Below are 27,419 nucleotides of genomic sequence, written 5' to 3' on the forward strand. Positions count from 1 at the left end.
TGCTCACCCTGTGCCTCAGCCACCAACCAAACTGTGAACAAAGTGTGCGTCTTGAGGCGCTCCCTCAGTCCAGCAACTGGGACTGTAGCCTGAGGCCTGGAGAAAGGAAGGAGTCAGCAGCCAGGCCTGGTGATTCGATCACCTACTTACTATCCAGTCTTGCTCCCTGGAGGTCTTAGGTTTGCCTCTTTCTGGGAAACTTTAGAAAAGATGATTGATGGGGGAGCAGACATGTGTGGTCTCTCACGCACTCTCACATAAGACTGGCCAGAGGAGGTCCCACTCTGTACTCTGGCTGTGTCCAGTGCTTGTCCTTGCAAATCGTTGTGAGCATCCTCCCGCCTAATCCTCACTACACGGGCTAGCTAAGATGAGACACCAACCCCTCTCACCTTGCACACTTACCTCTGGGAGGCTTTGCAGAAAGTCAGTTCTCAGGAATGTGACCAGTCTTCCTTGGCAGCCTGGAGATGCGCTACTGAGAACCCATTCAGGAATATCCTGGCTCTTAAAACACACAGAGAATTTCAGGATGAATCACTGTGAAAGCAAAGTTGGAATTTATTAAGAAAAGGTTGGGCTGGTCCTGGTAACCCAGGCCTGTAATGCCATATAACATTGAGGGTAGTGAGGCAGAAGGACCCCAAGTGCAAATCCAGCTGAGGCAACGGAGTGAGAAATCTTTGGGCTCTGAAAAATAAAATAAAATAAAAGCAGCTGAAGAAGTAGAGCACGGCTTGTGAAAGCTATGACGGTAAATCACATTAATTTAGACCCCATTAATCTGAATCTTGTGCTAATCCCATAGGCCTATGTCAACATTTTAAAAAATTGTGCATGCTTGCACACGTATGTGTGTGTACATGTGTGCACATGCGTGTCTTGATACACAGCTCAGTAGCAGAGCACTTGCTAGCATGCATGAGAGCCTATATTCAGTGCCAAATCCTTCAGAAAAGAAAGTGGACATGAAACCTAGGAAGGCTAACAAAAGGATGGTGTACATATTGAAGGAATAAGCTTCATGGGGCTGGAGAGGTGGCTTAGTGGTAAAGAGCACTGACTGCTCTTCCAGAGGTCCTGAGTTCAATTCCCAGCAACCACATGGTGACTCAACCATCTGTAATTGGATCTGATACCCTCTTCTGCTACATCTGAAGAAACCTACAGTGGACTCATATACATAAAATAAATCTTAAAAAAAGAAAACTTAAAAAAAAAGATAGAGAATCTCAGTTAAGTGTGAGTATCCTTATAGAACTGTAAGACTTTGGGTTGCTTTTGAAGTTATTGTTTCAAAGGACATAAAAGATTACATAAACTATTTTGATGTACTTTTATCTAAGAAACTTTTCTTTAGTAAATGAGAGGTACATTGTACAGGTTTATGAACTGACAAGATAAGTAAGAAACAGGTCAGGGCTGGAGACATGGCTCAGTGGTTAAGAGTACTTATAGCTCTTCCAGAGGAATGAAGTTTGGTTCCCAGCACCCACATCAGCTGGCTTACAACTCCTGTGACTCCAGTCTGGGTTGTGGGATGGGTGATGTGCTTATAAAAAGAAAAAGAGAGTGGGGGATATGTTCTATAGAGGTAGAGTCAGGTATGGGGGAAGGGGGTACCTCCATGGGCCCATGCTGAGGCATCCCTTTCCCCTGAGGAACCAGCCACACATTGCTATAGTATAGAATAGAGTTTATTCAGAGTATGGGGAGGGGAGTCAAGAGGGTAGTAGAGGCAGAGAAACGGGGGGTGGGGGAAGAAAGAAAAGAAGTAGAGAAGTAGAGGTTGGCCATGAGCAGATGGAGAAAAAGGGAAGAAGGGACTAGAGGACAGAGCAGGAGCAGGAAGACAAGAGCAAGAGAGCAAAAGAGAGAAGAGGAGGCAAGCAGACTCTTTTATAGAGTCAGGCATACCTGGCTGTTGCTAGGTAACTGTGGGAGTGGAGCTTAGACAGAATGCTAACATTGGGGATACCCTCTTCTAACCTCTGTGGGTACCTGTCATATAATATTGCAGTCGCATGCATGTAAATAAAAATTTTAAAGTAAATATTAAAAATACTCAAGGGTCAAGGGAATTCTTGCTATCCATAGGTCAGTAGGAGGTCAAGGCATGCTTTGACTGTAATCTTGGTTCCTCATTTTGTTTACTATCCTCTCGGAAAAGACAAGTTTATAGACAAAAATTGTGCAAGGTCAAACTCAAAAGGTCATCATGTACTGTGACTTTACATGGTTTGTTGACAGTTTAACATTTCTTTTCTTGAAGTGGCTCTCAAAGAGAATTTTTAAAAAATCTCCACAGTGGTTTTTGTTGTTTTTGTAAGTTGTGCTGAAGTTCTTAGGTGTTTGTATTTTCTGTCCTGGGGCTTGAACTTAGGACCCAGCGCAAGCTACACAAAGGTACTACCACTAAGCAGTGTCCCCCCTCTTTTTGTCTTTTCCCCCCAGTTTTGAGACAAGGTCTGGCTAGGCGGGGCTTGACCTTGTGATCCTCTTGCTTTGGCTTCCACATGTGATTACAGGCCTGTGCCACAAGGGTAGGCTGGAAGTTCCAGACTGTCAGGCAGCCAGAATAGTAGCTCCTTTCCTGTGCTTCCTAAACGTTCCTTGACTTTCGATCCCTTCCTGAGCGGGTCTTGGGCTGTGGGAAATAGGAGATGTAATTAGCTTCAGGCAATGCCCCAGGGGAGAGGTTGCAGCAAACATTCTGCGTAACACCGGGCAAATAGTCTGCAGCAGAGGGTATGGCCAAGACATCCCATAGGGAAGGAATGTTCCAAAGTTTCCATGGAAAAATTCAACCTCATCCTCAGCATCCTGCACCCTTCTTCCCAGAATGTCCTTGGCTAGCACCTCACAGTGCCCTTCCTTGGCCCCATCTTGACTTCTTGTCTCTTCTCTTTTTATATTCTCTGCCCCTTACCTCAGTCTTCCCTCTGACTCTGGGAGAGCCACAACAACAGGAACTCATTGCTTCTGAAGAATCTCTCCCTCCTTCCATTCTTTGCCCTGGGTACCAATCCCTCTGCCCTATACATGTGTCCTCTGACCTGCAGGAAAATCACTCCACACACTCCTAGAGGAAGGCAGGGAGGACTCATGACTTACCCGGATGCAGACTCCTCCTCAGCCTGCTTCAGTTCAGGGGATCGCTGAGCCATTAAGGGCACTGAAAATGGAAAGCTGAAATTTGGAACCCCCCACTTCCACATTTGAGCAAAGAACTGGCAGACAATGTTAGACTGTAGACGAACTCAGAGAACACGAGAAGCACCCAAGTCCTGTGTGTTTTTAAGACAGTCTGATAGCTAGTGTCCCTCAGAAGTATAGACAAGAGAAAAAGAAAATGGGAGAAGATCGGGGTGGGGTGCAGAGGAAAAGACACTGGTGGGTGGGGCACGTGGTGAAAGAAAGATGGACGATGGAGGTAAGGAAGAGGAGAGAGGAGGAAGGGGAAGTGATGAAATATGGAAGGGGAAAGGGAAATATAAAGTTCAGAGTAGAGTAAAGGGGAAAGCTGAGAGGGAGAGGGAAGAGAGTGGGAAAGATGGGGAAGATATGGGGATAGAATAAAGGGAGGGGAAAGTAAGGAGAAAGAGAGAAATCAGGAGAAGGGTCAAGAAGAAGGGACAAAGAATGTTTCGTGTTAAAGCCTGTGGAAATCAGCTCAAAGGGAAAACTACATATGGTTCAATATTCCTTAAATTAGAAAAATTAAGAAACTAGTACTCTTCATCACAAAATTTTCAGGCAATGTAGTATCCCTGATTCTTAAAAAGAAAACTACTGCATAATAAAGTCAAACATCAAAGTAGGAAAGTTTGAAAAGAAAAGGGGAGGTAAACATTGACTATAACAAAATACAAAATTAAAGGAGGCCCTGTAGAAGAGAACCCAAGCATCCTGTAAGAACAACTGCTTACCTAGCAAATAAAACCTGGTGAGGATCCTTCAGCAAGAACCCAATCACTGCCCAGTATGCTGAAACTACACCCCAGAAATGGGCTGAAGTCAAATGGTTATTAGCACATGATGAATTTCGGCTTCTCTTCACCTCTTTCTCTTAATCTAAAGCATCTTTTAAGAACAATGAGTGCTTGGGGCTGGGGAGTGTCCCAGTATATAAAGCACTTGCTGTTCATGTGTTGGGAGGACTAGAGTTTGTATTCTCAGCACCCACATAAATGACTAAAGGTTCTGTCTCCTCTCCAAACAGCACTGCCAACTGGAGACTAAGTGCTCAAGTACATGATCCTGTGGGGGACAGTCCTTATTCAAATCACCACATTGCCTAAGTGAGGTTTGGGCATAGAAACATGACTTCATTTGACTGATGGCTTTCACAGCTAAGGTATTTTTTGTCAAACACTGGTGAAGGGAACGCTCCAACTTTACAACTGAGCTGATTGAGTAATCGTCTGTGGACAAAGATGGCGTCCATATAGTAAAGACTACAGGGGAATTAAGCCCAGAGGAATGACACATAGAAAGCTTTCCAGGAGCAGAATCCTTGACCTTTTGGTCACTGAGTCAGACCCTATGGCTTGATCTTACTTCTCTACCCATGGCACCATCCCAGCCAAGCAGCCTCCATGGCCTTCCAGCTGGGGCTTTGGGACACTTTCATCCTAGGGGATTTTCTCTTTTGGCTAACTCCATATCCCTATTCTGACAGGTGAGAGTTGGGTACGGCAGGTAGCATGTTGAGGAAGTCAATAAGATGGACTATAGGGAGGTTTTGTGACAGTGGGGGCCAGGTCCCAGGTACCAATCTCTAGCTTCATCTTTTGGAGAAGCTACCCCTGCCCTGGAGACCAAGGCAATTTCTGGAACTTTCAAAGAGAGGGTGTTGGTCTGCCCCTAATCTCCTGGTAGGATGCTTTTTAGTGGAAAACAGGAGGGGTTAATTTGATTCAGGCATCAATTAACAGAACTGGCTCAGTGTGGAGCTGTGAGCTCAGTCTGAAGGCTACTCTTGGTGAAGATGCATGGCAGACTAGATGGCACTAGAGGTTCTCAAGGGCCCTGGGAAGTGAGATGACAAAGAGGATAAGAGTTGCTTCCAGCCTGGCAAATTATTAGTCCATTATCAGCATCCTCTGCAAGTTCAGGGAGGTGGGCTCTATGTGTTCCTGCAGGCCCAGTGGTATGTACCAAAAAGCAGTTGCCTGAGTGGATGAATGAAGCCCCTGTTGTATGCTTTGCATGGGTCTTGGCTCTGGGGTCCTGGGAGTGAGCCCAGGACAGGTGGAATTCTCACTTTGGTGGTGCTCATTATTCCAAACCAGTCTTTAGTTGAGGAAAAAAAGATGTCATCATAGTAGGGGCTGTGCCCTCAGCAGCATCCTGCATCTAAGGCAAGCCTGCCAGCTAGAACTGCATGACCTTCTAAGCAGGACTAAGTATCTGCTGTCTGCACTCATTTCCTCCAGTGTCTGCTTGGCATGGCATTTGCAGATTTCCCTGAGCAGAACTGACAGAGGAACAGCATGAGGCCACCCAGATGATGAGGCCAGGAGAAGGAGCACCCCTCTCCTGAGTTCATGCAGTGACTGGATTCAGCTTGGCCCCCAGTTGTTCTTCTCTTCAGTGGGCATTCCCAGTTGTGCTTGTGCAGTGTAGTGGCATGCGTCACTCTATAGGAACCCTGGCCCTATTATTATGGATAGGTTTGTTATGACAACTCAGGGAAGAGAGTAAGGGTATGATATGAAAATAAGTTCCTTCCTACCCTACCATCAATGCTGAAACTGCATGTACCTGATCAGGAAGGACCTTCTACTAGCCTTGGATCACCTTGATTTCTGTAACTTTGACTATTCAGCTCCTCGAGGTCACATGACTCCAAGCAACTTCCTATTCTGGCTGACTTCAGCGAAGTTACAGGAGCTGGGCATGGTAAGATACTAGGGAAACTACAAAAAGCGGAGAGCAGCTTCTAGGCCAGTCTTGACGATAGTGAATTCAAGGCCAGCCTGGGAACTATAGTGAGACTCTGAGCCAGAGGCATAGCTCAGCAACAGAACATTTGCTTTGCATACACAAGGCCCAGGGACCCATTTCCAGCATTGGAGAAAAAAAGAGTCAAGTAGGGTTCCTAAGGCTGGGAGTGTGGCTCAGTGGTAGAGTACATGTGTGCATACAGGAGATTTAATGCCTACCTCTTCCTACAGAAAAGCCTGCTTCGTGTCCACCTGAGTACCAGATACTCTTCTAACCTCTCGTGGAACATGAGAAAGAGCGAGGATGGCTCTCCTGTTTTACCAATGGAAAAACTGAGGCTCAAAGAGGAGCAATGACTTACTCCAGGTTACACTGACCGTAGCAATTACCCTGTGACCTCCCAGACAGCAATTTTTTCCCATCACACCAAGATACACAGTCACTCACTATCTCCCCCACTGCCCTGAAGCTACTTAACACAACTGTCAGAAACACTAGGGACAATAGAGAGATCATGTGCAGAAAGGAGCAGAGATGGACCCTCTGAAGTCCATGAAGGTCCATTTCCCCTAACTCCTCATGCAGAGGATGCATCTAGAATAAAATTCAGGGTTGTATGTTTTAGGCAAGACACCCACCACTCTCTTTTGCCTGTTTTGACACAGGGTCTCACTGTATTACCCAGGCTGATCTTAAACTTACTCTATAGTCCAACCAGGCCTTAAACTTATAATTGTCCTGCTTGAGCCTGCGAAGTAGCTGGGATTATATGCCTGGACCACTAGGTCCAGCACAATTTTTTTAAGTGACAGATCAAATTGTTTCTGATGTCTTCTAGAGTTGCATGTCAGGAGCTGATGCTAATACATTGTGAGAGGCAGCCACAGTGGAACAAATGCGAAATCAATGCCATCTGTCTTCAGAAAACTACTCTGGATTCCAAACATCACTGAGCACTGATGCCAGCAGATTTGGGAGTGACAACCCTCACAGAGGTAGAGAGAAAGGGGAAATGCAAAAATCCATTACTGGTCTGAAGAAATCCATTTTTGATTGTCAAAAACCCAAATCAGTGATTGGGTCATTTCTGAATGATCATTCCATCTTTGAAACACTCAGCTAAACTTACGTTTAGCTTACAATTCTGTCATCTATACTTGGCAGAACATAGTCTGAGATGGGATAGTATTAGGAACTTCTTCCATAAGAGATTTAGAGCTCAAAAGGAGACTGACCCTGGTTTACATGAATGTCCATTTAGATCATCCAATTGTCCCAACGTAAGGGTGGATAATAATACAGCCCTGAAAGTCTCTCACAGGCCGGGGGCTAGGGAGTCTTAACAGATGGGCTTAGCCTCATTAGAAGCCAGGTTGGGACCCACATAAAGAAAACTGTATTTGTTCGTTTTGAGAAGCCATGGACAAAATAGCTGACAGAGGCGGCTGAAGGGAAGAAAGGCTGGTTTTGGCAACCTTCATGGGCTGTCTCTCTGTCTCTGTCTCTGTCTCTCTCTCATCTCTCTCTGTCTCTCTGTGTCTCTGAGTGCCTGTCTCTATCTTTTTGTCTCTGCCTTCCCCCTCCCTCTTCTGGTTGTTGTAGGTTCTTTGGTTTTTTGAGACAGGATCTTGTTCTGTAGCCCAGGCTAACCTAGAACTAGCAATCGTGCCACAGCCTTCCAAGCACTGGAATTACAGGTGTGTGCCACCACACCTGTTCTTTAGTTTTTCTAGGTAATAGGAAACAACGTAGGGAAAGAACAATATAGAATGTGGTCCTGAGCCATTGCTGGGATAAATAGGGTCCCAGTCCACGGGCAGCTCTGAGACACTATACAAAACAGGCCTGGGAACTGCCTACCCAAGAGAGAAGGAAACTAAGTATTCAGTCTCAGTTTAACTAGTCCAGCTCTGGGTTGTTCTTGGGCAGAAGGATTCCCACAAATCTCCAGGTCAATGTTCCCTAACTAGAGAGCACACAGGAGAGCATGGTGTAGACACTGGAGCTAAGAGGTAATCCTGGATGAAGTAACTTATGAATGATGAGATTCAGGCTTCAGGATCCGATAAGATCTATGGGTGGGAACATGAGCTCTCAGTTGACAGGGGAAGTTTTTGTCCCCATGGAGAATCCTAAGACCCAACTCCAAAATGACCAAAAGTCACCAGGAAACTCCTGCCAGGCTCTTGCCAACCTGCTGTAAGTGTGAGAAGCTACGGGTCCAAGTTGGCTGTTTCAAGTAACTAGCCCAGAATAGAATTCTCCTTCCCCCATGTTCCCACAGGCACTGGTGTGGGGAATACCAGCAAAATCTGCCATGGTAAAACAAGTCAGATAATTGTTTTTTGCCGCACTGTAAATTACTTTCTTCTAAGAAACACATTAAGGCAAAATGTGTGTGTGTGTGTGTGTGTGTGTGTGTGTGTGTGTGTGTGTGTGTCTGTCAAGGGGAGGGTTAAAACAAAAAGCCATTTTCCTCACAAGTATTATTTTTGATGAGCTAAATAGTGTTAGTTCTTAAATTGCAATGAAGGGAGAAAGTATGCACAACCTATGGGCAATGTTAAGTTTCAACACTTGTGGAGTGAATAATACTGCCGATGTTGTGGAGAGCTTCTGTGGGTGGTTTATATTCATTTACCTAAAAGCTCAGCTACAGACTTCAGTACTGAAGAATTAAAAGGTGACTTGAACCTGTTAGTATGTTCCGCAGGCTTCTCAGAAACAGGACCCTGGCTGCAGCTATTGTCAGAGTCACAGGGTATCCTGGGGCCCTCATAGGAAACAGTCATTGAAGAAGGTTCATTTGTCAAGATCACAGTCTGCCAAAACCATAAGAGAGCCATGTCACTCCTGCACATAAGTCTATGGCCAGCGCCCCTCACTATGGGACAGCCAAAGAGACACTGTAGCCAGGTGAATATGAAGACCTTAAACTCAAAATCCATTATTCCCCAATGTCTATTGGTAGCTTGTGAAGGACACATGGTCTTCAAATCAAGAAAGTTTCTCTTTCCTTCCCTCAGAGCCAGGATAAAATTAATCAAGGCACAAGATGTATCCCGGCTCAGCACATTTCTACCCCAAGGTCAGAGCCAGTTCTGGAGTCCATCCCAAGTTCAGTAAGAGCCAGGCCAAAGGAAATGTATACTGTTTCTCAGGACAGACCTCCTTCTACATTTTAGAGATCAGACACCCTGGAGAGATCCAAACACCAGCCTGGTTCAGCTGCCTGTGGTCTATCCCCAGCTCTGGCTCCAAGCACAGCTCACTCAGACCCTGCTATGGTTTCAATATTAACTATTCCCAAAGGCTCTGTACTGAGTTCTTGGTCCCTAACTGGTAGTACTTTGCCCTATTTCCTTTTCTGCTGCTTTGATGAACACTGACCAAGACCTACAGGGGGAAGGAAAGAGTTTATTTCATCATATAACTCCCAGGTCCCAGGCAATAACTGCAGAATGTCAATGCAGTAATTCAGGACAGGATCGTGGAGACAGGAACGGACACAGGGATCATAGGCTTGCTTAGCTTTATTTTTCATATGACCCAGGACCATCTGCCCAGGAGTGGTATCATCCATGATGAGCTGAGCCCTCCCATATCAATCATTAATCAATACTATGTCCCACAGGCTTGCCTATAGGCAGTATGATGAAGGAAATCCCTCAACTCAGATGTCCCCTTCCCAGATGACTAACTTTATCAAGTTGACAAAACAAAGCAAAACAAAACCAACCAACCAAACAAAAAGCACTCACAGGATTGTTTGCATAGGTAGAAGTTCTAGGGAAGGAAACCCACAGGAGGAATTAAACCATTGGGTATTCCTTAGCGGGTTTTCCCCAGCCTCCTTTTCCCTTCCTCCACTCTCTGGACTCCCTCCCACCCTTTCTTCCTCACTCTCTAAACTTCCCAGTTCTCTTCCAGCTCTCTACCACAACCTCCCATCTCCAAAGTGTTTTGCCCAACAGCATGGGGCCAAGCTGGCTAGCATGGACTGAAACTAACATCTTTATTCTTTCTGTAGTATTTATTCATAGAGCCTTCTACTGCTCTAAGCAACTCTGGATCCTGAATATCTGTGACTGCTCAGTCCTTCCAACATTCCTTGCACACCACAACCTCTGGGCCACATGCTGGTCAACGTTTACCTGGAAAGTCCTTCACATACTTGCCTCCCCCACAGCTCTTCTTCCAACCTTGGTTCCTGAAGAGTAGGGGGCTATGGAACAACCCGATGTGGTGACATTCAGCTACATTGGAGGCTCATTTGTGGCAGCAGCTCTGATGACCACACACCTCCCAACTCATCCCACTCCTGCAGTTCCCAGACACATTGCTTACCATTCTCTGAATGCTGTACTCATCAGATCCCTAAGACCTTCTGATGACCCTCCTCTCTGCCTGGGATGCTCTTCTCTTGTTTTCTATACTCTGTACCTCTCTTTGCCATCCAGATGCAAGGTTCTCAGGGTAGTCTTCCCTGGTATTGCTGCTAAAGTACCCCAAACTCCACAGCACACTCAACGTTCTGTGTAGACATTAGCACCGGTTTCCATTTAATCTGCTTGTTCACGAACTATTTTCCCTTCAGCAATGTAAAGCCAAGATTAGATGCATGCTAGGGACCCAATAAAATTTTGCTATCTTAATAAAGAAAATATTTTTTCTGGCAGAGGAAACAGCAGCAGAAGTCAAGGTGCCCTGAAAAAAATGGAGCCTGCTTGCTTTGAGGACAGGCCTTGAAGTTACAGATTCAGATGGCCCAGCTGTGCAGCCCTGGGCCAGTTACTTGACCACCCTGAGGCTCAGAGGCAAAGCTCAGTGCTGCCAGCTGGTGCTGATATCAATGGGCTTTGCAGGGTACTTGGAATGAGGTCAGGCTAAGGACAAACCTTAACCTTCCTGGAGGGAAACAGGGCTGACTAAGGAGCAGATACAGGCTTTCACTAAGTAGCTCAGTGATGCTTCTGCCTTAGCCTCTGGAGTTCTGGGACTACAGGCCTATGCAAACCTGCCCCATTGTAATTGCTTGTATGTGTCCTTTGGCCTCTCACAGCCTGGAAGCCAGTGAGAACAAAGCCAGGCCTGGAACTCTGGAGCCACTAACAGACAGCCTGCACCCTCACACCCTCTGGTAGGCTGTGAGAGAAACTCAGAAGCCCTGCAGGATAGGCATCTTGCAAGCCCAAGCTTCGAAGCTTACCACCCCCTGCAGTTCCTGGGTCCCAGCCAAGGCACTTCCGTCAGCCTCTGGGCATTTAGGACATAGCCGGGATTGTCTGGGCCACAGAGTCACAGCTGAGCAGACAAGGCCTAGCTGTTCCTGGAGACAAGTGCTCAGCTTTCCTCCCACATGAAAAGGAAACCTGTGTGGCCTAGAAGAGTGGGAGGAGGCTGGAAAGGCCAGGGAAGCTGCATGCAGGGCTGTAAGCATCCCTCCCTGTCATCTACCTCAAAAGACAATGCCCTGGGTAGCCAGGTGGGGCTGAGGGCCAGCAGGGTGATCTGGTTACCAGTAAAGCACTCAGCCTCAGCTGGGCACCAACACCCTAAGAATTCAGTCTGTTGAGTCTGAAACCAGGTTTCTGCCCTGACCCCTGTGTGACCCTGGTAGTGTGGCACAAGGCTTTTCCAATACATAAATGACAGGTGGGGAATTTTCCTCTTATTCTCACAGAAGATCAGCTTCAAGAAAAGAGATAGGCCATTTCCTAGGAAGGCCAGACTGTTACTAACACACGGAAGCAAGACACAGTAGGCCCAGCCACTGACCCTTGTAGGTATCACTGCCTGACTAACCCAGGGAGAACACCACCTCTACTCTATGAAGGGTAAGTAGATTACCACAGGAACCTCTCCTCCTATGGCTACCAGGACCACGAACTAATTAAAAGGACCTCCTTGTTCATGTTTCCTCTTCATCTATAGTTATATACCTGTCTTTATAAAGAAGGCATCTGCTTACTCAGCTGTTTGTGTAGAGCTCTTTAACATAGTGTGTGTGTGTGTGTGTGTGTGTGTGTGTGTGTGTGTAAGAGAGAGAGAGAGACAGACAGACAGACTAGACAGACAAAGAGAAAGAGATAGAAAGAGAGAATATCTCATAGCACAGTCTTCTTTCAGCTGACTTCACCTTCACCTTAGCCTCTTCAAGACCCTCTTGAACATCAGGCCCCTAGAAACCCAGCCTCAGAGCACATAGGACCTGCTTCCTAAGATGACTGATTTCATGGCTGCAGAGGGATAGACCACAAGCCATGTAAAAGCTATCTGTAGGGGAGCCAGGGCTTCTGGAATCGGTCAGGACCCATTTAAGCTACAACATATTCAGAGTACCAATTCTGGTTTGGGCTAGGGTAAAGATCAGTGAGCAAGTGCTTGTCTAGCACACACACGGCCCTGGGTTTCCTTTAGCATCCAGTGTGCAGAACTCATCTGAGCATGGTAGCATGGATGGGCAGAAGGATCCTAAGGTCAACACTTGCCTGAACTCCCCAACAAATTCGAGTCCAGCCTGCGTTACTATACTGAGTCCTTATCTCGAACTAAAACAAAACAAGACAGAGAGACAGACAAACAGACAGACAGGCAGACTGACTGACAGACAGACAAATAGACATGAGCAAGGTGAGGCCCCAGGTTTAATCCCTACCACCAGATGACAATAACAATGGTAATAACAATGGCTACTATTTAATGGGCATTTAAAAATCAAGGCTTAAAACTTGGACAGATTGTAACTGATGAGAAACCACAGCTAAACTAGGGTGAAGACCCAGAAAAGATGACCAGGGATCATAAAACAAAGATGACTCCAGTCATCTGCACATTTGCCTTGTCTGCACTCTCCTGGTCTCAAGGTCTGCTGTCCTGGAAATGCATATCAGACTCTTCCACACCATGCTTGTACAGGCAGGCATGATTGGTCCTGGATGTTGAAGACCAGGTCACCTTCCTGTGTCAGAAGCTGCGGCATGGACATCAGACACACTTGCCCCATAAGAACAAGGTGGAAGCAAGGATTTTCAAATCCATATAGTACCTTGTCATCTCTGGAACTCAGATGAGTCCCTTACTCCCCAGGACAATGAAAGCCAAGGATTTTATCGCTAGCCTTCTTTTCTCAAGGACAGTTATTTGTTGCATTTTGATTGAGGTGTTTCTGAGAGGCCCATTCGTGTGACTACAGAGCCACCTTTTGGACAGGTGATGACTGTGCCTGATCAGAGTGCCTCTCTCTCTCTCTCTCTCTCTCTCTCTCTCTCTCTCTCTCTCTCTCTCTCTCTCTGTGTGTCTCCTCTTTTCCAGTTGTAGATTCACAGAATGCCCCAAAGACATGAGTCAGGACCTCTGCAAAGCCAGGCAAGCAGAACCCAGGCCATGTTTTACCAGGGAAATGGAAGTCGTTAGCTCCCATTTTAATTTAACAAGCCCAATTTTATAAATAAGAGTGAATTTTCCCAGGCTATTATTTCTAATTATGCATTTACATCAATTCACATTATGTGGTTGATGAAATGTTAATACCAGAGGCAATTTTCTGCTGACGGGTGGCCCGGAGAAGAGCTTTCTTCACATTACAAGTCAATATTTTTGGAAATAATTACCCAGTTGCTCACCAGAGATGGCACTGACTAACCCAATGACTGTGTCTACATAGTCGTCAACTGGAGATGCTGAGAAAGAAAATGCTTCCTTTGGAAGAAAGGAAAGAAGAGACAGCAAGTACACCGCACACCGAGGCAGGTCTGGGGCAACCTCTGCTACTCAGCGGAACAGGCTTAGTCTTTGCTCTACACCATTCCTGTGTCCTCGAAAGACCTTACTACATGGATTTGGAGCTCATGCGTTCTATCTGTGAGCTGGGAGTTGTTGTGACTCTCTTACAAGCAAGAAATATGGTTTAAAAAGAAAATGTGCCCTAAAGGGTTCAAGTGTTGGAACACATGGTCCCCAGTCATGGACTCTCTGGGGAAGAATGTAAAACCTTTGGGACTACAGCCCAACTAGATGAAGTGAGTCACTGAGGGCTGACCTAGAAGGCATTGTCTATTCTGTGTTTTCCTACCAAGATGTGAACAAACCATAACAAAAGCTACTGCCACTGTGGTCTGTTCAGCTTCAGCCAACATGCCAAACTGTGAGCCCCCAATAAACCCCTCCTCCCTCAAGCCGCTTCTGTTAGCTACTCTGTCCCAGTAACAAGAAAAGTCACTGGCACACAAGAACACCTGTTTATCTGCATTTTTTGATCTAACTCTGTCAGGACAACACTGTAGATGTTCCATGACTGATTATTCTGAGGGACAAGGAGGAGAAAATGCAAGAGAATTTCTAATGCATCTGGTCAGCGAGTCACCCTGGCTCCAAGTGACAAAATATCTAGGAACTGAATGACACTGTGACACAGAGGCAGAGAAATCAGAGTCCATCCCAATCCCAGAGGGAAAATGCTACAAAGCTCTACCCTTTACTACAGATCTCTATTCCAACAGACCACTGGAGCTCCTTTCAAATGTGGTACAGCACCCAGTGCCAGGTCAGTGGGATCCCTGGGCATCATTCAGCAGATGATGGAGGCTGGCAATTGGGCGGTGGTGGCTGAGCAGTAAAGAAGAAAGGGCAGAGGAGTGGACATCCCAAAGGTTAAGCATAACTTACAGCAATGGGTTAAAGGGAGGGACAGCATTCCTCCTGCTGGCCTCGTGTCTCTCAAGCAACCTAGTGAGACAGAAAACAGTCAGGTTGGCAGTGGATCAGGTTTGGAAGAGAGCCAGGCTTGCCAGGTGTGGTGGCACGTGCCTGCAATCCCAGCATTTAGGATTCATGAGATAGAGTTCAGCCTGGACTACAGAGCAAGACTCTGTCTCAAAGAAAATAAGTAAGTAATAAAATGCCTCCTCCCACTTCCAAAGAAAACAGTGGTTGTGACACAACTCCGTGTTCTGATGGGTAGATTCTTCTGGTGTTTTTTTCTCAGAGGCCAGGGGTTATCTACAGACAAACACTTCTGATTTCTCTGCACTCCCAGTATTTTCTCAATGAGCCTCACCCCTTTACATATCTATCTGGTCTTTGCTGGTCTTGGAATCCACAGTGTGCCATAGGCTTCTGGGATATCTCCAATGGCTTTCCAGCATCTGAAGAGGACGTAGCCTCCAAACAGTCTGGGGCGGTTGAGCCCTCTTCTGTGGCTTAGGGAAAGGACCCAGTACAGATCATTAGGTCACTTGAGCCTAGGGTTTACCCAGCATGGATCTGAGGAAAGGGGGCAAAGAGGGAAGCAAGCCCCGATCTGTGACCTCAAGAGGGAACTTACACCAGTGGGAAAAAGAGGAAGCAGAGGGGAGCAAAGACAGAAGGAGGGAGACAGAGCCAGGAGTAAGGAGAAAGGGATGATGACGAAGATAGGGTAAGAGCCATTTCTTAGAACAGTTTTCAACTTCTTCTTCTCTTTGGGCCTCTGCTGAGGCTAATCCATGCCAGCTCCCTAGCTAGGAACTGCTATCCACCCCCATATGCACACACCCCATCTACACACATGCTGTCTGTGTATTCATACACCTTTTATATATACCATGGTTTCGGTTCACAGAGCTACCACTCTTTGTCAGCAAATGTGGCCTGTGCACACACATGCACATAAAGAGTACCTGTCTGAACACAAGAACGTGCCCACATTCACTAGACACACCATCTATCTACATAGGTGCACACACAGCTCCTTACTGCTCTGCCCATGTACCCACCACATACAGCCCCAAGACTGAACCTCTGGGAGCTTGGTCCTCTGAGGATAAGTTAATGGTATAAAGCAGGCAATCCATTTTCAGAGCCTCCTTGTCTCTGATTGCCTTTGAGAGGGGAGGCCACAAGTAAGAGGATGCAGAGTGAAGAGCTGCCGATGCTGGTGACTGGAACCCTAGCACAACCACTGCTCAGGCTTCCCCAGGCAGAATCTGGGATCCCTGTTAAACCTCTGCGTTGAGTCCATAGGCATCCTTCTCACTCCTCTTCCAGCTCTGACTTCCTTCAGCCTGTCAGAGATGCAGCTCCATGATGTTAACTTTAGCAGCCTGAGAAGTTCCTCTAATCTTTCCCTCTACTCAGACCAAACCAGGATTTGTGGCTTTAGCAAAGAAAATAATGTCAGGACAAGCCAGTATGAAGTGGACGTGAATATTTTATTAAAGAAATTTTAGTATAGACATTAAGCATGAGCGTTAACATACAGAGGTACTTAGAAAGAAAGAGATACCCAAGTGTAGAGGGGGTGTGGCAATTAACTCTCTACACAATTGCCATATAGACCAGTTTGGTGGCTCCCACATTACACTGCCTTAAAGGTTAAAAAACCTCACCCAGCCCTTTCTCTCTCTTTTGATAAGTAAAATTATAGTGTAACTCCGAAGGTGCCTTGGGCAGAATTATAATCTGAGGAGACCAGGGTCCACTAAGGGTTTAGTACATGTTCCTTTTCGGGAAGTAGGGGTTTTTGGTGAAATTCCTACTGAACTGTAGATTTATATTTGGAAAAAGAAAAAGCCCTTAAGCAGAATTGTTAATCAAGCTGGAATTCTTCCTACAGTGCTAGTGAGAACAGCCAGATTCTTTGGCTAAGGGCCCTCCACCATCCCTGTGTCCCATAATATCCCTCACTTTTCTGTCGTGCTTTAGTTACCCTTCTTTCCTCTCTCTGGTCATAGCCAGCCCAGATATACACTGAAAGTCATGCCATATCTATTACCCTCTGCCGCTAGGCCAGCCAGGAGAAGCCGCTGCAGTTAACGTGAGCCAGCCTCTCCCTGGCAAGGAACAGTAAATTCTGAGCCCACTGACCCATTTGATCGGATCTGTATGTTGTTCCTGCTGCCCCAGCGCTGAGCCAGAGAGAGAGAGAGAGAGAGAGAGAGAGAGAGAGAGAGAGAGAGAGAGAGAGAGAGAGAGAGAGAACGAACAGAGGCACAAGCCAGCATTGCTAGGGGGTGGGCTTTTCTCACAAAGAGAATCTCATGGCACCTTGGTTTTTTTCCCAGAAAGAGGAAAATTGTATTTTAAAACACCGTTGTGAAAAATTAAGTCAGATTGGAAGTCTCAAAACATTCTGCAGCTGAAGCCAGGGTCTTCTGTTGCTCAAACTACACATCTTATTTTCTTCAGGTACCTTGGACCTGAAAACGACTGCACATGATCAAGTACTGTGTCCACCTGACCGTGCTGCAGGGAAGAGCCTAGACGAAAAGCAAAGTCAGGAGCACTGGGTCAAAGCAGCTTCTCTCTCCAGGCAGGGTGACCTTTTGTCATCTTCAGATGGGAACACAAATCTACCATCATCTGGATCAGCCTTGATTGGATCAAATCCCATTGGAAAATGGGGGGGGGAGGCAATAAAACCTCCAGAATTGATATTAAACCACTGACATTTCACAAACCGCACAGCATTGGCAGCTGCCAGTCTACCAGCAGGACGAAGTCTGAGGGAGCGACTCAGGCATGAAGGTCACAGCAGTGCCACGGAGCTCCTCCAAGACCTGGGTATAAGCACTGACAGAGCAGTCAAGATGGCCAATCTAGCCACTCAGACCAGGGCACATGCTCTCATGCAATTCTCCTGTCCCTCTTGGACTCTGTGCCTTTTCCTGCAACTAGTCCAGTATGGACGTAAGCTGACACAGCCAGATCTGGCATGGCCCTGAATGAAGCGGGAGATGATATCAAATCAGAGCCTGAGACTATCTCCCATTCCCCATGCTATAGTCTCACACTATAGAGAGGCCAGCTTCCAAGATGAGACTGTGAAAGCCCATGTTCCTTTGAGCATCCTGGGAACTCAGCAGGGGCCACACAAAGGATTTGGCTTCCTGCCACCCATCACCCATTGAACACCTGCCACATGGCGAACAATGTGTCTGGGTAGGTTTAAGGATGGACTGGGCACAGCTCCCACTCTGAAAAGGTTCAGGCCAGACACAGGTCTTTTAATAACAGCTGTTTGCTACTAGATAGGTGGGCGGTAAGTTTCCTCAAGTCTGCCAGCTCTAGGCAGAGACCCATACAGGCAGGTGGAACTGAGCTGCCCCTATCTGATCTGAGGAACCTGTGAGAAGACAGCTCTGTGCATCGGTCAGAACAGTCAAGGAATCCACCCCAGATGTGGGAAATTCCTCTCTTGTTATCCGTCTTTCATGCCAATAGCAGATCACTAACCACCATATCCAGATGAGGCCTCAGAGCACTCAAGGCAGAGTCCTAGAAATCACCAGCCCCCTTGAGAGAGATGAGCTGAACCATACAGGAAGACCTTTCTGGGCATGGGAACAAATAAGAATAGACAAACATAAAGGGAGAAGAAATAATCTGGAAGGCTTTCTGGCAAAAGATTCCAGCCAGCTGAACAGACTCTGAACAGAAGGGCTATCCAGGACTGCAGTAGGCAGTCCATATGAAGGCCTACAGTTGGCTTCCAGGCCCAGCCTTGGAATTCCTATATAAGGGCCAGATCTAAGCCTTCTACTGGAACTGCAGAGGCCACACAGCCAAGGACAGTATTGTTGGGATAGCGGGATCTTCTCCTTTATTACCTCTGGGACATGGAGGTAAGTTACTAAGTATCCTAGACTGAGGGTCAAATGAACAAGATGTACTCAGGGAGACAGTAAGATATACCCAAGTGTAGACATGGGCTCTTCAAGGGAAAGTTGGAGTTGACTGCCTAGGATAGACAGAATTAACTATCTCTTACTGGCCCAGGACCCTATGGAGATGCTCCAGTTACAGACTTCTAGGTGGACATTCAGACAATTCTAGAAGGATGCTACAAGTTTGGGTCCTAGGGCCGTCCTTTAATGGGACTGGCACATTCAGCGATGTTTCTGAGGTCCACATGCTGGGGATACCAGACCAGAGTCTTGCAGTATGCATCTATCCTGGCCATTCACACAGTTACTGCCCAGATGTCAGTTCATCCACCCACAGCAGCTGAGGCAAGATTTGTGTATCTTCTAACAAGAGGAGAGATTCAGCCATCGCCCCTGAGGAAAGAGTTTTTGGCTGTTCTGCTCTCAGGCTTGGACTTGCCCATTCTTGGATCCCCAGTTCTATGACTTGAGCCCTGTACTCACTCTGGTTCACTGATAAGAAGTCAACTCTTCAGAAGGCTGGTCACTCACCTGGAGACCACAGCTGCTAGGAGTGGGCCCTGGGAGGTGCTACAAGTCACTCTAGCCTCCTAAAACATCTCCAGTGCCATGTTTCAACAATGTCTTCCCATGGAGGAAAATGCATGGGAGTGAGAGCTCTGACCCTCTAGCCTGGTCTTGATCAGACAGTACTGTGTTTTCCAATCACTGTCTTCAGCATTAAGGTGAAGAAAGCTTGTGGGAAAATAATAGAGTTTATCTCAAGCAGATCGATCAGCTCCATCTATCTGGCTAGAGCCTCTTAATTCTCCATAATGTCAAAGCAATTTTTGGTTAAGTACACATTCTGTCCCCTACTAAATTAAACTAATAGATCTAGCGGGAAATAAAATCCCAAGTGCATTGAGAATATTAAAAATAAAAAAATAACTCTCTGCAGGTCTAAGGATTTATTTATTTTGGCAAATGCTTAAATAACACACACACACACACACACACACACACACACACTTACACACACACAGGTGGGGTGGCTACAATCCATCCATGGATGCTCAGATCTCCTGGTCACTTCTTGTTCTGATTCTGCCTCTCCCCAGCACCCAGGTTCAAGATCCACTCGGCAATGACTGCAATGCCCCACCCTACATCCCCACAGTACCAAAAGCCATCAAGTGCAGCTTTACAATGTAGACTGTGCTGTCACTTCTATTCCAGCAGCTGAGTCATGAGCCCTCATAGTTGCTCCCTCCCCCTTCCAACTTGGGCACTGTGGGCTTTTACATCTAAGTCTGCTTGTAGGTACTGCTGCTTGCTAGGACCTGTTCTAAAAAGTAAGAGGAGTTTGAAGCTGAGAAAGATGGCAAGCTGGGGACTCTCCTGAGAGATCAGTTCAAGAAGAGCTATCTCCAGCATTGACCTTGTCATTCCCCCCAACTGTGAATAGATCTGCTAATGTTCCCGCTCCTATCTCCAGCGTCCCTGCTACCTCCTTGTCACAAGTCCAAAGCCTGCCCTGTTTCTTAACTCTACTCATGACTTTCTTACTCTGGACTTCTTTCTGTCTCACTTACATCACCAAGTCTCTTGGCCCAGCATGCTTTCTTGGGCAGCCATTCACTTAAGATGGTGATATACCTTAACCAGGCCCACAGAGCATATTTCACTCACACTCTGCATGCAGGCTCAGCTCTGTCAGGAAGCCCACCTAAGGACCTTCAACTTTCCTCTCATGACTACTGCCAGACAGGGGTGTGACTCCATCACATGCTGACCTGTTCCTTGCCAGACTCTCACCCCTGCCACCAGGATCTAGACTATACAGCTCTTGACCTCTCTTTTCTAGGCATAAAAATCCTCACCAGATATTGGTGTGCAAAGCCTGTGATCTCCAAACTCAGGAAGCTGAGGCAGAAGATGGCAAGGTTGAGGCCAGCCTTAGCTATGAGACTCTTGACTTTTTAAAAATTGGGCCAACTGCCTCTGCCCACTCCTACGTCACCACCACCGATAGGCCTCAAGTGTAGAGGCCTTGTGCAAGGCATCTCTATATCTTGTTTTTTGAAATGTTCCCAATACTGGAAAGTAGTGAAGTAGATTCTGCCCAGGACTTCTTTACATAACCCTTCTCTAGAAAGTTGCTAAGCCCAGTAAACTGTGGCTCTGACAGACTCACAGAGATCCCCAGTTCTGTAGACCTGTGGAGGGCCACTGTTACTGAAGAGGGCGATAGCAGGCCAGACCCTGGGGCCTGACAGGTGTGGGTCCCTTTTGTAAACCAGCTGAGCTCAGACTGAAAGCTATTCCTGATTTGCAGAAGATACTAGGACAGTGCCAGGCAGCCTCTGTGACAGCCCATGGTCTGATGAGCATACAAGAACCTCTCTTGTCCCCATGCAAGGCTGGGGGTGTCCTCCTCCTGGAATCTGACACTCCAAGTTGGTCATGAGGCTGGACCGAAGAGAGCAAAAGGAACACAAAATGAAAGCATTTTCACTTGCCTTCCTCCTGGCTCAGAAGCAATGTTCACACACGCACCCACCCTTTCACTTTCCAGCAATCCTTGTGGATACTAACCTGATGTGTATCCTTGCAGTGGGGGAGCCCTCGAGGCCAGACTCCAAGCCTTTCTCCCCTGACACTGATGGCAAATAAATGACTACATTGCCCAAAAATAAAATTCCCCATAAATCTGATATCATGCTTTAGTCTGTCTGGTACCCAGAGTATGCTGGGGTTATTGATAGGAAAGTTTATGGATGGGCTGCATCTTAAAATCAAAACACATTACCCAAAATCAATGTTGCTGCACGTGGCAGTAAAAGGACAGGAAAGGTCAGCCAGGACAAGAATATCGAAGCCTCAACTCCAAGATGGAGCATTAAAATAAATAAACAGTGCGAGTGACTCTAGGAGGCACCGTTGCTAAAGCTGTATTAAAGATATTTTCACAAGCAGCTGGAACAGATCACTGTCCCGAGAACGGAACTAGCAAAGGCTTCGTGCCCAGCTCACAGCTTAGCTGTAGCAGAAATAATGGAGGCAGGTATAAAGGGCACCCAGGGCAGAGCAGGCGGATCTGGCAGGAACAAGCCCAAGGACACAGTCAGGTCAAAGGTCACCAAGAACATTACAGGAGGCCCCAATACTGTGGCCCCCACAGACACTTCAGATCTGGGGAAGGGTGGGGAAGGAATCTGCAATTCTCTTCTCGACTGGTGAAAAATCATGGTGGGGAACTGAGCTTTCGTGAAATGTTCTCACAGATCCATCATCTGTAGCGGGAAAGCACTTCTCTCATACAAACAGTATGCATGCGAGCAAGGCATCTCTGCAGGTGCTGGAGGGACATTTGCAGTGGATAGGGCTAAGTCTCTGTGTCGCCAGAGAGAAGCAACCGCTTAGAGAACACACTGGTGCGGGCTTTAGTACTTTGGCCCACCAAGGACAGGAGAGGAAGAATCGGGCTTTCTTTTCAGAGGTAGTAGCCAAACCAGAACAAGGTAGGAAATCCAGAGACACTGCCTATCACCAGGAAACTCCAGCAAAGGAGGCCAAGTGCAATCCTTGGCTCCTGAAGGTGTTCATTACTGACCCTAGCACTGCTGCATGTTCAAGGGAGCGAGGAAGGTCCTGCTCTGCCTTCCACCTACACGGGCAGGCAAGCGGTTTCTTTCAACACAGAGCTGAATGAGCTGAATAGGGAACTCTGTTCCTTCTCAGGAGCTCCAGGTTTCCTTGACATGGAAGAGAGTTGTATATGTTGGAAAGAAAAAAAAAGAAGAAGAAAAGGAAAAGGAAAAGAAAAAGGAACCCAAAGTAAGACAGACCTAGGGTGAAGCCTCACTTGTCCACCTACTAGTTGTGTGATCTCAGGGAAGTTCCACAAGTTCTCTGAGCGTCAACTACCTCACCCAAAACATGTATGCACTGAAACCACATTGTCTAGCTATCCTGTGCTAAAGCCAGAGATGCCCCAGTGACCAATGTAGACAAAAGCTTTACAGACATTAACCAAGGGAGGCAATAAGACATTGAATCATATAAGGGAAGGTGGTTATTTCCAAGGAAAGGAACATAAAGACAAACCAGGAGTGCTGGGGAAGGGGAGCTCCAGACTGCAGAGTAAAATAAGAATTAGAGGTAGGTGGGTCTAGCTATGACAATGCCTTCCTGAGGGAAATCAGAGCATGCACATTAGGAAGTAGAACATCCTAGTCAGATAGCAGAGGGGCAGCAAAGTCCCTAGGGCGGGCCTAGTGTGTTGCATGACATGAGGGAGGACCTTGTCCAGAGAGGAGACAGGGGAAGGACAGAATGGAGGAGAAGGTAAAGATGACGAAGACAATCAGGTGGCCTTGGGAGGCTACTGGTATTTGTCCTGACTGGAGTGGGAGCCACTGTAGGCTTCTGAGTAGGGGAGAGTGATCATATTTAGATTTGATAAGGAACTCTTGGTTGTCATGCTGAGAACTGATGCACAGAATGTGTGCAGCCAGTGTCTGCTGTGTGACAGGCACACAATGGCAGGCAGCTATTACTATTATTCTCCTATTATAGTAACATCAACTCATGACACAGGGCAAGAATTCCCACCAGAAAGAATGGGTGGAAAGAATCCACAGACCGACAGAATGACCAAGGTGTATCTCCCTCTTAGCTGCAGGCATCCCTCCAGCAAGCCTGGTCACTGGCTATAAGTACTTGATGGGATCTGGTACTGGGACAGAAGCTCACTGCCTCTCCACACATGTCATCATATCCCTGCCTGGAATCAATTCTTCAACTGTTCCCTTAGAAACCTGCTATGGTCCTTCTGTGTAGCATGATGCAAGTCTGCCCCCTCCCTTCACAAGCTGAGGACGGCAAGAGGCCTGGAAGGTCTTGCATTCCCAAACCTACAGTGGTTTCTGAGGAGTGGTGGAATGTCCAGGGGGAGGCAGGACAATGGTGATGATGTGTAGAGGGAACAGGCAATGAGGACCCTGAATGAAGGGTCTACAGGCCTTCTATTCGTAGAGCATCAGTGAGAGACCAGAGGCTGCTCACTGAAAGTGATCCACTGGCCACCTAAGGGGACAGAGGAGACAGAAGGATGCAGTGCCTGTGGTCCTCACTGGTGAGGGCAGAGCGTCTTAAGGGCTATGTGCCTCTTCTATGGAACTGTGTCCCTGCAGTCTTAGACAAGGGTGGCCACGGGAAAATTATTTCCCTTTGATCTTCCCTCTTCACTCGCCCGCCACTAGCTCACTGGCAGAGATACTAGGAGAGCCCCAGCACTCAGGGGAAGTTCACTGGGATGTGCTACCATAACTTAAGATAGAGCCAAGTAATGAGACCAGACCAGACCACTAGCTGGGAAATCCCTTGAGGGGGAGAGAGAGAGAGAGAGAGAGAGAGAGAGAGAGAGAGAGAGAGAGAGAGAGAGAGAGAGAGAGAGAGAGAGAGAGAGAGAGAGAGAGAGAGACCCAAGGAGAGCTCTAGGGCTCTCCCAAGCCCTTGTGCTTGGACTGAATTATTTCATCCACCCACACACCCCTTAGGAAGGCAGACTGCACTCTCTAGGTGGCTAACGATGTGACCCATTCTAGGTGAAGGCCAGGGAAGGTTCAGGGTCACGGAAGATGCAAGCGTGGGGGATGGGCTCTGGAATGTGTGGCTGTGTACTCCATCTCTGCATGCTTCCACCTCTGGGCACGGGGCGGGGGGAGGGGGGTGCGGCTTTTGCAAAGGGTACAGAATGGAAAGTGGGCAGGAAGAGCTTGCTTGCAAGGACACAGGGACCAGCTCTCTCAGAGCAGGAAGATGGTCCCCACCCAGAAACCTCCGGAGCCCTGAGTCGTGCCGGGAGCTCCCCATTTCACCCCACCCGCACCGCCTCTGCTGTCACTCACGGCCACTGCCTGCTGGCTCCCTGGTGCGCTCCGCGCCACAGGCACCTGCTCGCCGGGCGCTGGACGCTCAGTTCTTGCTCCCACACTGCGGACTCCTAGTCTTCACTGTCACTTGGCCTTGCTGCTGGCCGGACACAGCACTCCGCCCTTCTCGCAGTTCCCAGGAGCCCACCCACCCGTCATGGCCCGGGTCTGGACCAAAGAGTGCTGTGGCTCGTGGCCCAAACCTGGGTAAGGAGTTTAGGCACTGGGGTCTGCGGAGAGGATGGGGGGGGGGGGCACACAGAAAGCAGGGTGGAGCAGCTGACTCCAGAGATCGACACTGGGAAGAAGCCAGGAGTTTGGGTGGGAGGACCCCCCCCTAAGCAAAGCAGACGCGGGGTGGGGCTGCGCTGCAGCTAGAGAGACGGTGGTCGCTCCGAGTGACCCCGCGGCGGTGGGGGCTGGGGGAAAGACGAGGTAGGGGCGGGGAGGATTCGGAGGGAAGGGCGGGGGTGATGCTGTGGAGGAGGCTGCTCGCCACCCAGCCACTGACCGCCCCCTTCATTCCTCTCCCCTCCCCCCTCTCCCCGCCTCTCTTGGGCTGCGGGTCGGCCACGCCGGACCCGCTCTCCCTGCGCTGCGCTACGGTCGGACGCCAGGTCTTCGCGCCGCGGCTGAGCGCCCACTCGCCTTGCGGAGTGAGCGGCGGAGAAACCGGTGGGGGCGGCGGCGGGAGAGCTCCGCGGGAGTCGGAGGAGGTGGCAGTCGGGAGCCCAGCCAGAAGGAGACCAGGAGGCAGACTCTGGTGCCTCTCAGGCGCTCACTTCCTTCTCCAAGGATGGATAGTGGCACAGTCCGGCCGTTGCCCGGCCCGCGGGCCAGAGACTGAACTGCAGATCCCCATTCTCCTGTGGACCACCGGACTGAAGGAGGTACCGACCGAAGGATCCTTCTGGAGGGACCAGGTCTCCTGCGTCCCCCGCGTAGCGCCCCCCGCCGGAGCCGCGCCCGGCCAGCCGGCAAGGAAGCCGGGCTGATTGGCGGCCGCCGGCGGCCAAGGGAGGGGGCGCCGTGCGGGGCCATGGCAGGCTCCGAGGCGTCCTAGCCGGAGCTCGAGCCGGAGCCAAGCCCAAGCTGCTGCCGCCGCCGCCTCTCCGCGCCGGGCCCCCGCCGCCGCCGCAACCCTGCGGGAGATGGAACAGCGGAACCGGCTCGGCGCCCTCGGATACCTGCTACCTCTGCTACTGCACAGCCTGCTGCTCTTCGTCGCCGACGGTGAGCGCGGGAACTTCGCAGCCGCGATGGGCTCAGGGGACCCTTTGCTAAGGCCATGGAAGTCTGCCAGTTGGTCACAGCGGAGGAGGAAAGGAAGCAGCAAGCTTTACGGTCGCAAGTGATCTGGGTGTACAAGCCAGGCTGGGAGTGGGTAGGAGCACCAGCGCAGATAAGGGTCGCCTCAGCTGTGGCATCTGCTTAGGGAGTCCTTCCGCCCTGTCCCCGCTAAACAGGGGAGGCCTGCAGCAAGCGAGAGTTGGCGCGTCCCAGCCCGACTCCAGTGCTGCGGCCCTACCTCCCCAGCACACTGTGCAACCTGAAGGGGAGCAGCCTGCAGCAAGTGGCGGGTCCCCGCTGCCACCTTTGCAGCTGCTCCCTGAACTTTGCTGATGCCTCCGGTCCAGGGTCGCTTAGGAGCTGGGGACAGGAGTGGGGGTGATCCCAAGGCCAGATAGCAGGAGACCTACCACCTCAGCCTCGGGTTGCCCCAAGCCCTTCCAACACCCCCCTCTGCCCCCCGCCTATCAGCTGGTCACGCCTCTCTCTCCCGCCCCCAGCCACATTCACGGAAGTCCCCAAAGATGTAACCGTGCGGGAAGGTGACGATATCGAAATGCCCTGCGCGTTCAGGGCAAGCGGAGCCACCTCGTACTCACTGGAGATTCAGTGGTGGTACCTCAAGGAGCCACCCCGGGAGCTGTTACACGAGCTGGCGCTCAGCGTGCCGGGCGCCCGGAGCAAGGTAATCCGCTGCCCTTCGCTGCACCCTACTTCTTCCAGTGAGGGGTACCTTCACAGGACATTGCCCTGTTGTCCAGCCACCTCCCATCCTCTGCACCTCCATAGCATTGTTAAAGTAACCGGATGGCCCCAGATCCTATAGGTTCTTTTCCACGGTTTTTCCTTCTCACCCAGCCCCTGAAAACCCACACTTGGTCCAATTTTCCTGCTCATGCTTACTAGTTTTGGGACTATACCCTGATGGGTGCTGGCTTGAGAAAAAGGATCATTTGGTCTGGCAGGCTTTCTTCTGCCACTCTGAGGTCTTAAGGCCAAGTAGTTCAGTTCCTTCAGATTGCATTTAAGTGGTAGAGAACAGGGTACTAGAGCAGCATCCTAGCCAGCAGGTCACCCACCTCTAGCTTCCATAGGGTTTGAGGGACTGCCCCACCCTCGGTGGCTGGAAAACCTTACAGTCTGACCCATAGCCCACACCAGCAATTACACACTTACCTACCTACATTGTCCCCAGAATCCCACTCGGAGTTCCTATTCTCGTCCTCCTCTGGCACATATCCACATACCCGGCTGTCAGGGCCTCCACGATGTTGGACCCTCTATCCAGTGTTTCCGTTCCAAGTGGAGGATTTAGAGGAAGTGAGTGCGAAAAGAGGTTCCCTATGCATCCCCTTGGCCGTCCAGCATTCCTGCTCTCCCAAGCAGACAGGTGTGTATCAGGGTAGCCACTCCTTAGTCAATGGTTTTAGCCAGGAAACCTACTTCTCTCTTGGTGCACTGCAGGAATCCTAATTTGGTGCCCTTCACCATGCCACAGCCCAGGCAGTTCAACTCCCAGCCCACCTGCAGAAAGTATCTTTGTCAAACACAGGTCAGAGTTTACCGTGTACAAAAATGTCAACAGCTTGGTTTCAAAATCAATCAATTAATATCTCTC

General features: G+C 48.8%; 1 protein-coding gene across 3 annotated transcripts in view; it reads left to right on the forward strand.

Moving 5' to 3' along the window:
* Positions 1–24,651: 24,651 nt before the first annotated feature.
* Vstm2b (V-set and transmembrane domain containing 2B) overlaps positions 24,652–27,419 on the forward strand; it is a 28,415-nt gene continuing 25,647 nt past the window's right edge. The window contains exons 1-3 of one of the 3 annotated variants that reach the window (NM_001108479.2): positions 24,652–24,718; positions 25,129–25,744; positions 26,302–26,486. In NM_001108479.2, coding sequence (NP_001101949.1) covers positions 25,663–25,744; positions 26,302–26,486 — 267 coding nt within the window. In that variant the 5' untranslated portion in view covers positions 24,652–24,718; positions 25,129–25,662. Of the gene's footprint in view, positions 24,719–25,128; positions 25,745–26,301; positions 26,487–27,419 lie in introns of those variants that run through there. The other 2 variants (XR_005487917.2, XM_039082094.2) reach the window with 2 other exon arrangements.

The sequence above is a fragment of the Rattus norvegicus genome, chromosome 1, assembly GCF_036323735.1.
Source record: "Rattus norvegicus strain BN/NHsdMcwi chromosome 1, GRCr8, whole genome shotgun sequence".
Lineage (NCBI taxonomy): Eukaryota > Metazoa > Chordata > Mammalia > Rodentia > Muridae > Rattus > Rattus norvegicus.